Below are 15449 nucleotides of genomic sequence, written 5' to 3' on the forward strand. Positions count from 1 at the left end.
TGAACATCAATGGTGAGACATTATGTTCTATCACTGCATTGCAAACTAACTGGTTATTGCCCTATCTGATTTTCGCAATCCAAACTCTCGAGTGTCTCTTGTGTAATACATAAGTACCAAAATGAGTATTAATCATATTTATGTTAATCATATAATTGTTATAATAAAATATTTAACATATAATATTTGATCAAATATATAAATTCAAATATTTATGTTAATCATATGTTGAGTATTAATCATGTAACTAAATAGTATTTTAGCAAAACTTGAATTTATTTACATTAAGAAAATTTCTACCTGTTAGCTTTCAGAAACTCCTGGTACTGATCCCGGTACTTGTGTATTATATGATACACACCTGAGAAGTGAAGTTAGGTTAATTCTAATAAATATACCAAAATATGATGAAAATTCAATACTTTAACAAATTTATGAAAATCACAACAAACAATTATGGTAGGGGGGGGGGGCGCAAAGAAAACATCATGTTAAATACATTACCTAACCAAAATACCATCTCTATATATTAAATAAAAATATACCTACGACGTAGATTTCAAATGAGCCTTAGCTAATTTTATTCAAATACTGACAGGTATAAACCAATTGTTGTCTAATCTGTAGATCCAAATTCTCGAGTGTGTACCATGTAATACACAAGTACCCTGCCCCCCTCCCCTCACGCCTGTACGTGTAATAAATTTATACGAATATAGGGGGAGGCATACAAAGTATTTTTAAATGTGTAGGGGTGGGAGGGCAAATTTGTCGTTTTTTCAACTATTTTCAATGAAAACCCAAAAGGACTTTGTTCAATGAGCAATTATGGAGTAATTAATCAGTAATCAGTAATTAAACTTGCACCTTAAGAGACAACTGCTTCAAAAATCCAGCTTACCTCAAGAATTGCATTAATTTAAGAATGCAAAGCCGGTTTTCGCTACGCGGGAGGTAGCAAAAGTATTCCAGCTTGCTTCGGGTGCCTTCTGTTTCATTAGGTAAATGCCTTGTTTCCATTCAAATTGCAAAAGGTATTAATTGCAAAGAAGTTTAAGAGCTATTAAATCTGACCCATCTTTTGTATCCCAGCCACAATATAAAGATTTTCCTGGTTGTTGTGTCATTCATTAAGATTAATTGTTAATTAAGATTGATTGGTTGGTCAGATCTCTGATCGACTGATGTTGCGTCGGGAGAATGTTTACCGCCCAGTTTGTAAGCGCTGGGGTAGCATCGGCAAAAAAAAATGCACGGCAAAAATGCTAAGTGTGTTTCGAGCCTCGCGTTCTCTTCTCATTTGGACTTGTATTCTCGCGTTCGGACTTCTGATTTTTACTTTCCGAGTTTTGAGTTGTCTTCTATGATTGTTCGCGAGTAACTGACGTAATGCTTCATAAAAATGGACATGGACGGTCAAAAGCCTGAGTCATTCAAAATTTTTGTCAGTCACCTATTACCATCAATAGTAGCTAATGTCGTTTCTGAAGTGGATGAATTTCGGTACTAGTAAAACATCATTGTGAATTGGCCTTAAGTACGTTGGGTATTATTAGTATGTCTAGTCACGTTAATACACTTCAAGTCATGTCAGTCTCGTGCAGTTATGTCTTCAAATTTATGGCTGGTATATTTAATAAAAAACAGTGCCATCTTGATTTAGGCATCGATAGGTGGTACTCGAGTCGCTCAATGACAAGCCATTGGTCGAAATTGATACACGGTAATAGCCTAATACATGTAATACACACCCTCTGTTAGGAATTACCCATAGTGTGTTAGTTTAGCCCTCATGCATAAAATAAATACACTGTGAATGTGTTGTTTTTAGGATTAGTGCGTATATATTTAAGTATGAAATTAAAATCTGCATATATCTACCACTAGGCAGTTGGGAACTAAATCACAAGACTCGTAATTTGATCCGACCTAAGTCGACCGGATTTGAGGACTTACGATTCAGACTTGAACTGTGATGAATAGGTCTGTGATGACTATTCTGGGGAGATATTATCGTTTTTATTTTATTTTATTATTGCTTTAGAGGCACCAATTGGGTGAGGGGAAGAAATTGCCAGCCTAAATTTTTAAAAATACATTTTGGTATTTTAGTTGCAAAAAAAGCAGAAAATGCCTTGCCCCCCCTCTGTATTTTGAAAAATACCCTTTTTAGTGCCTTTTTTAAAAGAAAACGAAAAAACCTTGATTTTTGGGACAAAAAAACGTAAGATATACTTTAGATTATGTTTAGTTTGACAAATCATATTCATCTTCCCCAGAAAGAGGCCCCCCCCTTTTAATTTGAGGCTGGTTAGTACTACCCTTCAGAAACGTCAATAATTAGCAGCCTAAAAATGAACGGTTTCGTATCCACCCCCCCCCTTCTTAAGTAAAATCATCCATTCTCCACCCCATCACAATTTGAGGTTGATCAGAAATACCCTCCAGAAACGTTAAAATTAGTGGCCTGAAAATGCACCGTTTTCGTTTTTACACTGCCCTTACCCCATCCCCCTTCCCAGAGAAAATTATCTGATCCCCTTCCCCAAAGATTAGAACAAATTAGCCTAAACCATGCAGATCATAGCTCTATTTTATTGTTCTGTTTGAGGTACATAAAGAATTTATTAACTAAAAACAAGATGCTTGTAAGGTGTTCTTGTGACGACCGTGGCATGTTTGGTTTTATATTAGTTTGTAGTTCTCTTAATTGAGTTTCAGTTCTTACATTTTATACAGTTTTGCGTAGTTTCTGTTTTATGAAGACGTAGTTTTTGCGAGTAAAAATAAGCAGGAATATGGTATTTAAAGTTATTTGTTCTTTTTCAGACATCGAGCAAAACATTGAACAAGAGGAACAGAAGAACAATCCAAATGCTGATTTGAGAATTCGCAAAACGCAGCATTCGACATTGTCGAGAAAGTTTGTTGAAGTCATGACAGAGTACAACAAGACTCAGACGGACTACAGGGAAAGATGCAAAGCTCGTATCCTTCGACAACTAGAAATTAGTAAGAAATGGCACATTTTAATTTTATTTTTTTATTAACCCCCCCCCCCCCTGGGTATTAACCCCCCCCCCCCTGGGTATGGCCTTGGTGGGGTGACTCTAAAAGCTCAGTCAGAGTTGACCTATCTTTAAATGAGTACCTACAACTTCCCTCTCCTTTTTTGAGGTTTTCGGCTGATCCTCTCAAGTACAAAGGATCCATTTGCGAATCCTCCCTGGGGACTAGCCGTCATCGAGAGCTGTTGCGAACTTATGGTTTACTATTAAATTTGATTCATAAAATGCTTGAATGATATTTGTCGGTTTGCCCCTTTGTCGGCAAGGTTTTCAATCAAAGCTGGTAGTACAAAAGGGAACACCCAAAGCCGCCAATTTGGTTAAATGATATTTTCTTTGAGCTGATTTTTACCGTTTTCCTAGTTGGTATGCTAGAACATATTTAAGGACTACTCTTTCCTGAGTTTTAAAAAGAAAATTTCCTCTGTTTAATCATACAATCCAAATTCACACTTGCTAATAATCAAGTTTCATTAAAACTGAATGCACAAAGCTGTTGCACAAATCGGGAGAAGTTAAAATGTTTTTCTTAGATTTTAGGGAAATTAGGTATCGGCTCTTAGTCTTGTGCTCTTTATTCGGATCCCTTATCCTAGCTCCACACGTTATGGAAACACCACCCAAACAAGCAGGGGCGCCCAGACGGGGGGGTGGGGTGCCCCCCCCCCCCGGCTGAATAATGCTGCCTTATATTTATATTTTTGTTCTGATATTTCTATTATATAGCACTAAAAGTGCCAATTAGAGGAGGTTTGCCCCCCCCCCCCTTGGAATTCAGCTTATGGGCGCCCACCCAATCAGTCCTCAATAGTTGGGCCAGACAAACTAAAAAGTTTATAATGGACGAAATAGGGCAATCCTTTAAGCAGTGGTACTCAAAACTAATTAGACATTGTACCCCTTTTTACCCACAAAACATTTTAGGCACCCCTTCTCAGTCACTGGTACTAAGTAAACTATAGCTAAAATATAAATACAATTGTCAGCCCTAGAGTAAAAGGGTTGTTTATTTTTTTGTTGGCCGGCCGCGTACCTCGTAAAAATTTTGCGTACCCCCAAGGGGTTGGGGTACGCGTACCATAGTTCGAGAACCACTGCTTTAAAATGTAAAATTCAAGGCCGTAGTCAATATTTCTGTTTGGGGGGAGGGGGACTTAAAAAAATGCATCAAAATTTGTTCATATGCATTTTTGTTACGTTTTTGCGAGTCGGGCAAAATTTCAGGGGCTAGGATTCAAATCTCCAACCCCTCTTAGATAAGGCCTTGGACGAATTCCTTAAGAGTATTTTACTCTAGTTAGTAAATAACAGTGTTGACATTCTTGGCAAAAACGTTTCCTTTTTTCAACAGCGTTTGAAATTTGTATTTCGTTCATATCCTCCAAACCCACAAAATTTGCTTGCATTTTTTTTATTACCGTTTTTAGCAGACCCAATATACATTAGCAGACCCATATACCATAGACCCAATATACTTTAGCAGACCCAATATACAGCCCCAGTATAGACTTGGGCACCTCACTCGTCTCCTTCCCCCCTGCCGGCTATTTTGCCTAAAGATTTCGAAAGGAATTTTTTATCAAGAGTTAATTCCACGCTGCGTAATGTATAAGTATGTTTTGGCTCATTTGTTTCTAAATAAAGGATTTTTCAGGTTTTCAAAATGTGATAGAACAAATTAAAAGCTACAAATTTCTAACAATTTTGTAGGCGAAAGAGAGAGGAATTAAAGAATTTAAGGGGAAAGGGGAGCTTCCAAATATTTTAGAAACCAAATACCAATGAGTATTTTAGAAATATTTTAGAAACCAAACCAAATGAGTAGAAAACCTAATGAGCTAGCTTTATTTTGTGAAGGTGAGGGATGAAAATATCCTTTCCTCAAAGATTATCACAAAATGCCTTTTGAATTATCGATTCTGTTTTGGAATTCACATTTATTTGGTAACAAATTCAAATGATTGATAGAGATGAGTTTGTAAAAACTTGTAAAAAGTATTCCAGCACCCAGGGTCCAATTAAAGACGCTTGGAATTCTAAAAATGAAATTCTTGACATTCAAAATTTTAACTTGCGTTCACTGTCAAGGTTCTAGGCGTTTACCCCCCCCCCTTCAGAGATTAACCCCCTCCCCATGGAAAATACCCCCCCCCCCCACGGAAAATGTTCCTCGGAGAAAATAGCCCTCCGTAGAAAATAAGGCTTTCCAAATTTGGGAATTTTAATTGATTTTTTTTTCGTTGGGGGAAGGAATTTTGGTACTTGTGTATTATACGCCACTCACTCAAGTTTACGCTGTGTAAACTTGAGAACAAACCGGTTTCTTCTTTAGTTTCTTTCAGCTTAGCACAAGACAAGACAAAGACAAGTAACAGAATAGATGGGAAATATATAATTTAAGCTATATATTTGCACATAAAGAGGGGGGAGGGGGATAAAGTGCAAAAGTTTTTTAGTACTTAAAAAAAAAATTCTAATTGTTGTAATCAAATGAACATTGTATTTCAGGAGTCGTTCTTAAAGAATTAGACAGAATTCAAACTTTAGCGTAAAGAGCGTGGTGTTTTGGAGGAGTAACCCCCCTCATATACGTAATAATTTTTGTTAGTTTTAAGTTTTAATGCTGCTCCTTACTTTCAGTTGAAAAAAATTGTTTTTCTTTATTTAATTTCTGATCGTTTTTTAAATAATTTCAGGAAAACTGGCTCCACCTCCACGGAAAAATCCCTACTCTCCAAGGATTTATTCTCTAGACAGTGTAGTCCTGGTGAAAATTTACCCCGGACAATTATCTTTAACGTCTCCACGCGTAAAATTGAGACGGCAATGAGAAAACTAGACATAAGAAGAATTTCGTATAGGAATTCTGACAAATTCCCCAGTGTAGAATTTCCCTTGGAAAATTCACCTCCTGGAAACTTCCCTCCCCATTGCAAATTTTCTCAGGCTCGTAGCCTTTGATGGATAAGATTAAACTTATTGAAACTTATATATTTGAAATCAGCATAAAACTTCAATTCTTTTGATGTATCTATTGGTATCAAAATTTCGTTTTTTAGAGTTTCGGTTACTATTGAGCCGGGTCGCTCCTTTACTTACTGTTCGTTACCACGAACTGTTTGATTTGACCCTTATAAAAATATTTTGCAAAATATTTTGTAAAGAACTTTAGCAGGCTATATATTTTGTTTTTCGCCTTTTTTTGAAAAGATTTATTTTTGTAAAAAAAGATTGAGCCATCAAAACTCGATATTTTTGAAGCAAATTGTGTTCTTTGTGTTCAAAAAAGTAAAAAAAAAAAAATGCTGGTTCTAGACATACTATGTATCTAATTTGAGCGCCTCAAAACATTTTTTCTTCATAAAAATGCTGTTTTATATTTCTCGGTTCTAAAAATTGCAATTTTAAGCCAAAATTAATAAACATAGTTTTAACCCTGTAGGCTGTCTCTGGAGGGGGGGGGGGGGGCAAAACAAACAGGTAGCATCACTTCGTAGAAAATCTCTTTGACACCCTAGGAGTACCAAAAAGGAAGTGAATTAAGTTCCCATAATCTATCTAGTATTTCCCTTTTCGTCAGCAATATCAGTAACCACGTCACCAAATGGATTTTCCGTACAACAGTGCAGGTCCATTTTGGGATCCATGAATCATTAAATCCTTACTTCAAAAGAAAAATATCATTTAAGAAAAATTGGGAATTTATCAGCTTGAGACAAACCGAAATTATTTAATGGATAATTAATTAATGTTTTTTAGTCTTTTAATTTGAAATTTCGATTTTTCGGTTTTCGAGCTTATCGAAGTTTTTTTTTCCTCTACTAATATTTTTAATGATGGGGGAGTCAACTAAGATAAATCTTTATGTTTATCTTATATTTATGTAATGTATAATAATTTTATAAAATATATGTAATATTTTAATATAATATATAGTTATATATATGTAATAGTATAAATCTTTATGTAATATTCGTCGTTATGAATTTCTTATTAAAAAATTCCAGTAAACCATCTCCCAATCTGAATCTACCATGTGTTACTTTAAAAGAAAAAATAGGATAGATTTTATTTCGGGTTTACAATGAAAAACTGTCTTAGAAAATAATATTGGTCACTTATTTCGTAGATAAAACCCACACGAGCGATAAATGAGCACATTTTTTGCTGTTGCTCAATACTTGTATACATGTGTATATAGTTGAAGCGGTAATTGTATAAAAAAAAAAAAAACCAAGACAGATAGTCCGAGTAATTGTGAGGCTTCAAGTATTTTAAATCAAGAATCATGATGAATGGAAAATAAAGTATTTTGCAGTAGGCATCAAGACATGGCTGATTGTAGAAAAAGGCCAAGACAGATAGTCCGTGTAATTGAGAGGTAAAAATGTTTAAGTGGGACGGGTAAATAGTGGGAGTAAGTGACTCTCTTATTGGACAAGTACTTGTGTGTCATATACAATTAATGTTTTTTAATAAAAGCTTAGAACTTCGCAAAGAGGAATATTGCATGATCTAATTGTATAATTTGACATAAGACGTGTGCTCTAGGAAACGTTTCTAGTGAGTTGATAGGAAACTTTAGATGCCACTCAAAAGTAAAAGCTTTTATTAATAATAGGCACAGAAATAACTATATCTCGTGAAAAGACGGGGAAGAGGAAAATATTTTAATTATAATATTAATTATTAAATTATTATTATTAAATTATTATTAAATATTATTATAATTATTATAAAATATTATTATAAAATATTATTATTAAATATTATTATAATTATTATTAATTATTATTAAATAATTAAATTATTAAATTAAATTATTATTAATATTAAATATAATATAATATTTTAATTATAATATACTTGTTGGTTCAAAACTCCTTTCCTCTTCAAAAAAGTCAATAATTTTCCTAAGATTAAATCCTTTTCCAAAACCTTGGAAAGAACAATTAATGATGCGCCCTCCTTTAGTTGGGAGGGTAGGTTTTCAGGCACAGACATAGGATGTAGACCTTCAAACCCGTACCCCCCTCCTTCCCCCCTCTCTAGATCTTTGTGGTTGCAACTTAATCTCTCATAATTTTTATATGTAGTTTTTTTTAATCTATGCCTCTTGTAAAATAATTTCAGGGTTATCTGCCTACCGGCAATATTTTTTTTTCCTTATTTTTTCTTCTTTTTTTTTCTTATTTTTTTCTAATGAGGAGAGGCGCCTTAAACCATTTTTTGGGATCCTTCTAACCTCTTTTTCCCTCTTGCTTGTAGGTATAAATACTAGTGACAAATAACTGTGGATGGTAACCCTGAGTCAGTCGTAATTAGTATTTATTTAATTAGTTATTTTTTGATTAAGTAGTTGTTCAGTTAATTATCGTAATTATTTATTTAATTATCTTAAGTTATTTAGATGGCTGCGTTGCAATGGTTTGAAAAAAAGTAGAATTACTCTCTGAGAACGCCCATCGCAAAGTTTGAAATGATGGACGTTTGTAGCGTCTAGGGATCACTTTCGGTTATATTTGTGCAGTATCCTTGAAATTCTAATAAGCTATAAAATAGAGCCTAGTTTTATGTCACATTTGGAAAGTTAGTAGCAATTTGATAGGAAGAGCATTGGAGCTAGAGACATAAATTATTCAAAGAGACTTGGCAACACGGTTTCTGAACAAAATCGATGGTCATTACCAAAGTAAGATAGCATCAAGTTTGAGGATCTTCTCATTAAGTCGGGAACTGTCTGCTCAACATTAGTGAAGCTTTCAGTAGATGTGTGGTCCACACTTAGGCAAGGAAATGCGCTTTAATCTTATCTCTTTCACCCCTTTTCTTGTCCAATACATTGACTTGTTGGGAACAGTGGCGTAATTTCGCCGAAATCCCAGGGAAGGGGTGTGGCAAAGTTGGAGCCGACTTTCCCAATTCAAGTGAAAATGACAGTGAAGAATGAGCCATGTTGTACCATAAAGACAAAGGTATCTGATAAACTGAAAACTGATCGAAACTGATCTGAAAACTAAAGAAAACTAATCGCTTTCTACCGATGCTTGAATTATGTAGGGCTATCTTAGTTTTGCCAAGATTTTTAAAAGCTCTAAATTTAAGCTTTGGGGGAGGGCAAAATGGTCTGGGGCAGTTTCCCCTCCCCCTGCCTTTTAGAAAATTACGCCCCTTGTTGTGAAGTCAAAATTTTCTTTGGCATACTAAATGGCAAAAATATTCAGGAATATATCTTTAACCCGAATCAAGACCCAGGAAAATGTTTTAAAGTTCCAACCTCTCTATGACGTCTCTACTTATCTTCCTCTACCTCTCTCCCTTCTCTACCTCTATGACTTTAAAGGTTCCTTGAAAGATGTTTATATCTGTTTTGTTTGCCAATGACGACCTGAAAGTTTTTTTCACCCAGGGCAATTGGAGCGCAACTTATTTATAAATCACTCAACCTTGCCATTACCTCAGAACACAAAAAGTATAGTAAAAGAAAAGCTTTTTAGCAATTTCAATCAAAATTCTTAGATTTGGTGGGATTGATAATACGTTCTAATGAATAAAAGAATTTTATTTCTCCCTAAAAAAAAGACATACATCACTGTCTGTTTGGTAAATTTTTACGTACATCACTTATCTATAAGCCACTCAAACTAGCTATTACCTAAAAACACAAAAAGTACTGTAATGTTTTTTTATTTGCAATTTCACTTAATATTCTTATGGAAATAAATAAATTTGATTTCTCACTAAAAGACATACGTCACTAGTGTAGTAATATAGGTACTCTTTTACTAGATGGACTCTTTTATGTACGGCAATAAAACCAGTCACGAAATAGACCGAGACGCGTGATGAAAAACAGGTTTCTGTGCCTTCTGGGATACAAACAAAGACAAGAATTGTATTTAAATTGTTGTTTTTTGGGGTTTAGGGGGAGAAGGTACCTAGGTTATGTTAGGTTACATATTTAATATATGGTATGCTTCCCCCCCCCCTGCCCTCCTCTAATGTGCAAATATACAGCCCAAATTTGTTTCTAGACTTATATATTCATTTTATTTTATTTCATTAGCATTGACCAAACTAGCACTATATAAAAGAGTCCGTTTAGTAAAAAAGTTCCGTAATATATAATAACAAATAAGAAAATAAAAGAAAAACGGTCAAAACAACAAATAGACACTAATACTGCAAAGCATCTCATAATTCGTTTCCTGCTAAACTCCTACTGAACGTCTCTAATCCTTTCTGCACAACGGTGTACGGGTCGGATGTATCATAATGGCTACTAATCGCTCAGTTCTTCTCCCAGGCAAGGTATATATATATTACAGTCATGTGCATATGTTTCATAAATGGGACATACAGCAGCGCCACAGGTGGACGGTGGTCAGCGGACTGAACTATTGATATCGCCTAATAGCGTATCAAAGCTCGGCAAGGTATATAAATTCGTCATTGCGTACGCTTGAAGGAGGAGCCAAGGAGAAATGCGCTGCACATGAAATGTCCCACAGCTCTTCAATGGAGAACATAGGAACGTGCATGACTGTATATACATACCTAGGTTCTGGTTACGCTTCCATGGAGGTAGGTGCAAGAGAAATATGTAAAATCGGAAAAATTAAGAAAATTGTCTGTTTATTGTCCTACTGACCGTATTTCAAACAATAGGCTGTGTAAAAAGTGTGGTACAATCCTGCTTTCTAGGGCTATAATGAGGGAAAGGTTGTGATGGTTGGGGCCCGTTCTGTGGACGAAGGATGACAGATTGCCAAAGATTGTACTCTTCGGCTAATCACCAAGGGTTAAGCGGAAAGCAGGTCGTCCGTGGTTGGGGTGGGAGGATTTTGTAAAGAAAGACGTAAGGGAAATGAGAATTTCCTGGGAGGGTGTAAAGAGGGCGGCCTTTAATAGATTGGGATAGAGGAGGAGCGTGAGCAGCTGTGTTAGCCTCAAGGGGTATTGTGCTGCGATGAGTCGTTAGTAGTAGTAGTATTGTCCGTTTATTATTACCTGATAAAAGGACCCAATTGTTGAGACCGCTGGTACATATGGTTTTACCATCCCGGAAAACAGTTTCTTGAATTTGCCGACTCTACGAAGCTTTCGAAAACACAAGTATAACGTAAGGTTTCTGAACTTTGCTTGCAAAGTCATCCAGTTACAAAGTAGGCGCCAAATTAACGTCATAACCAATAGGTAGCCTAAGATACACTGCTGCTAGATGAAAGTTTTACTTTCTTGTCATAATGAATCTTGAACGAGATGTCTGGAAATTTAACAAAAGGCTGCATCCTGATGAAGTTGAAAATATTGGGCCTTCTCATTTTGTTGCAACTAGATGTGACACTCCGACTTGACCTTTTTGTTTGAATCGACTTCAGTTACGACTCGAGATAATTTAAAGGGTGTCCTTTGAGTTTGTTTTTGCTGACCTGTAGTCGAACCTCGATTAGACAGCCCCTTTAGAATCAATTCGACATATCTCCTGCCATCCGGGTTGAAGTTCCAACCTCTGATCCTCAGATTCGGTATCCCTGAGAGGGGAAGGGGGGGGAGATCAAATTATGAAAAAAGTCAATTTAGAGGCTACAATTTTTTAATTTCCCAAGAAGTTCAATTTGTGTTGGGGGAGAGTTGATTCGTTCGATTAGTATCAATTCGTGACTCAAAATCTCCTAAATGAGAGCTCTTGAGCTCGAGTTTTGCTCCACCCCGAATTAACTACGCTTTGGATGGAATTTCTAATATTAGGCTCGAGTTTTTAAAATTTATTATTATTGTTTAAATATCCAACCTCCTTTCCTCTCAGTGGCGTTACATTTCAAGCTATTCAAAGAGATATATAAAACTTAACTTCAAGTACCATCTACTCTTAATTCAACTTCAAATGTTGTCACTTATTTTTCAATATTGCTTTAAAATTACAGCCAAAGGGCTCATTCGATTGCAAATTGAAAGGGCTAGTGCCCTTTTTAATAGTCGGAAAGTGATTGGAAGGCTTGACATTTTTATAGTAAAGAGCGATATGGGTACAATATATTATTATTTTTGTATTTTTTTTTTTGTTTAGACCAGGGCACTTCGTATTGAAGGAGTTGTCTTAGGAACTTCGAAAAGGGCTCATTTGATTGAATATAGATTTTTCACTATTGTACTTCTACAAAATTTGGACTCGAGACCATTCAACTTTAATCAAGACCATTCTTAGGTGGACAAATCTGCGGATATAAAACCTATAGGGGGAGGGGCACCAGAGGATTTACCTTGGGTAACAGTGTTCAAAAGACACAAAATTTTTTTAATAAATTTTAAACTTGGTGAAAGTGATGAAAGGCCTGAGAGCCATGGCTAATTAGGGTCAAGCCAAGACAGATAGTCTGTTTGATAGGTAAAGCTGGCATAACTTTTTCAGAGTTGTTTAAAAATGATGATTTTCGCTTCTTGATGATAGTCTATCCTTCATCCTAGGGCAGAACTAAGGTAGATAGACAAACAGTAAGGGTAACTTAAGTTTTGTTGATTTTATCCAGAGGAAAAGGGTGTTTTGATCTATCCTAGAAGGTTGGAATTCAACCCCGACCCGCTCTCCGTTCGTTTGCGCTTACGTTTCCCGGGATCCAGTGAATGGGGGGAGGGATAACCACGAAAAGTGTAGTTTTCTTAGCGTGCTTTGATTTTAGTGGGTTGGCAGGACATCCATGTATAAAATTAAAGACGTACCTACAGGTTTTTGTATATGGAAGTTGACCAGCAGTGGTATAATTTCGTCAGGCTCCTGGGAGGAGACAAATTTGGAGCCAATTTTCCAAATCAAGTGAAAATGACAGTGAAAAATGAGCCATATAGTACCATAAAGGTAAAGATAGACTAAAGAAAACTGACCGGTTTCTCTGGATGCTTGAATTATGGAGTATTATCTTAGCTTTGACAAGATTTTTGAAGAAACTAAATTCCAGCTGGAGGGGCAAGCTCGGGTCTGGGGGGGGGGGCAAACCGAGGTCTTGGAGTTACAGTTCCCACTAAATGATAAAAGATAAACCATAATGGTAAATATATACTAAAGAAAACTGACCCGTTTCTGTGAATGCTTGAAGGCTTAGCTTTGACAAGATTTTTGAAGAAACTAAATTTCAACTGGAGGGGCAAACTGGGGTCTGGGGGGAGGCAAACTGAGGTCTGGGAGTGGCAGTCCCCCCTGCTGTCCCATTTCAAATTACGCCCCTGTTGACCAGTTAGTCCATCTTATTTCTTGATTAGAAATGATAAGAAATGCAATAAATATGGCATCATAAAGTTGCCTCAAGGTTTTTACTCCCTGTGAATTGCACGATTTTGCGACAAGCTTACAGCTCTAACTTCCACCGAAAATACAAAATAAAGTGGATTCATTAGTTTAAGATCTTTTCGATCACCAAGCTAGAACTGTCATGATTTTCTTTTTCTTAGAGAATGATCTAAACTTCCTTAAAAAGGCCAACATTTTTCTTCTTAACTATTTTCTACACATTTTTCCATCTAAAAAGGAGAAACAAATTTCAAATACCTAATTCGAAGGACAAAACTGAATTTCGGCTATTGAGTGATAGCAAAATTATCGTCTTAATCAATAAACATTAAATTTTTGAATGTCAATTAAAAATTAATTTAACAAGCATTAAAAAACGTGACCAATGATCGTAGCAAAATTTGCTTGGTGAACATTCCGCTGTGTCGAACTGTTGATCGCAACAGGCTGTAAGTATAAAGCGACCCGTGTTAATATTTACCGAAACTCTAAAAAACGGAATGTTAAAATCAGTATATATGTTACCGTGAATGTCCGAAATCTGGTTAATGTCAAAATTAACCGGTGAATGTCCGAAATTCCTTTTTCTTTTCTTGGATTCAATTAGCTTTGCGAGTCAGCTTTTTCAGTCTTATGCAAGCTATGATGGTGAAAGTTAAAACTATGTTATGTTAGTTTAGATAATGTTAGGTTAAATTAGGCTATAAATATCTGAACGGGTTAAAAACCTAACCTAACGTAACCAAACCTTAATATAACCTAACCTGTCATCATCAAACCTTGCATTAAACTGAAAAGTTGACTGGCAACGCTGACTAAATCCAAGAAAAAAAAGTACTTCGGACATTTGCCAATTTCGGACATTCACGGTAACATATAGCCTACATAAAAGAAACTTCATTTTATGCTTATATCAAATATTTTAAGTCTATTGCCTGTGAAGTCACCCTTCAAAATTTATTAGCATAAGAAACGGCATAATTTCAAGAAAAGGGAGGAAAGGCCCTTTAAAAGTAATCCAATCTTTATGAAATTTGCCACGTCAAGCTGTAGACAGCCAAGAACTTATTATAAAGACATGTCTTATGGTTGAACTATACTTAATTTATTGAAACAATTCCTGACGAAATAGCCACAGATGTTTCAGTGCAATGATGACATTTCAGTTGTTGATGATAGTCTATCATCCATCCTAGGGCAGAACTAATGTAGATAGGCATGGAGTGAGGGTTGTTCACGAGTCGGATAAAAATATTGGGAGAGGGGTTCAAACAGGGTAACCTCCTCCCTGCTGGATACGGTGCTGGACAAGCTATGCACCAAAAATAATTAACGCTGGTTGAATTCTGCACGCGGTATATCTGTTTTCAGAGGGTAACCACCATTAGAGATCCAAGGAGTACCTCATGACCAACAACTATAGTAAATAGTAGCGAGAAATGAAGCAACAGCCGCGAGACAGTTTCTTCAGTGGTTATCAAATTCACGAGCATAATTACGCGATAGTTTACGAATTGCTGGTAGGAAACTACTTACCATTCAGTCCAACGTCAAACTTAAAAAAAAACTGAGTCGTTACAAGCAAAGAACACGCCTATTGACCGATGTGATGAATCTCGCTTGACCATCAAGAGAAGGAAACGAGTGTTACGATCTGAAACAGAAATATTCAATCAAAACGCATTAAATTACTTTTAAGAAAATTGACAGCAAGATGATTATCACGTAGGCTTGCTACAGATTCTGTTACCGCACCCACCAAAGTATAGTTCGAAACTGTGATTTCTAAAGACAAGTACAACCTAGAAAAACATCATCACCGCAAACCTCATAGTCTCACCTCAAAGGAATCAATAGTGAGTTGGATTCTTCTATTGCTATGTATTTGAAGCATCTCGACACTATACTTTCTTTTCTGAGGATTCCTGTGATTCCTAAGGGTAACATTAGTCCTTAATCACCTTCCAAGTAAAATTGAAATTTTGATTATTTCTTTTTTTTCATGTTTCTAATTTCCCAGGAAAAAATCCTCTGATATCACCTGTCGCTGCTAATCAGCCTAGTATGTGCCTGTTTTCATAGTGAGAAATTGTCGA

General features: G+C 35.9%; 1 protein-coding gene across 1 annotated transcript in view; it reads left to right on the forward strand.

Moving 5' to 3' along the window:
• Syx1A (Syntaxin 1A) overlaps positions 1 to 15449 on the forward strand; it is a 218129-nt gene that overhangs the window by 48083 nt on the left and 154597 nt on the right. The window contains exon 4 of the mRNA XM_089095302.1: positions 2830 to 3012. Coding sequence (XP_088951428.1) covers positions 2830 to 3012 — 183 coding nt within the window. The remainder of the gene's footprint in view (positions 1 to 2829; positions 3013 to 15449) is intronic.

Source organism: Artemia sp. Qi Xiang Cuo, chromosome 10 (genome assembly GCF_049724085.1).
Source record: "Artemia sp. Qi Xiang Cuo chromosome 10, ASM4972408v1, whole genome shotgun sequence".
NCBI classification, from domain to species: Eukaryota; Metazoa; Arthropoda; class Branchiopoda; order Anostraca; family Artemiidae; genus Artemia; species Artemia sp. Qi Xiang Cuo.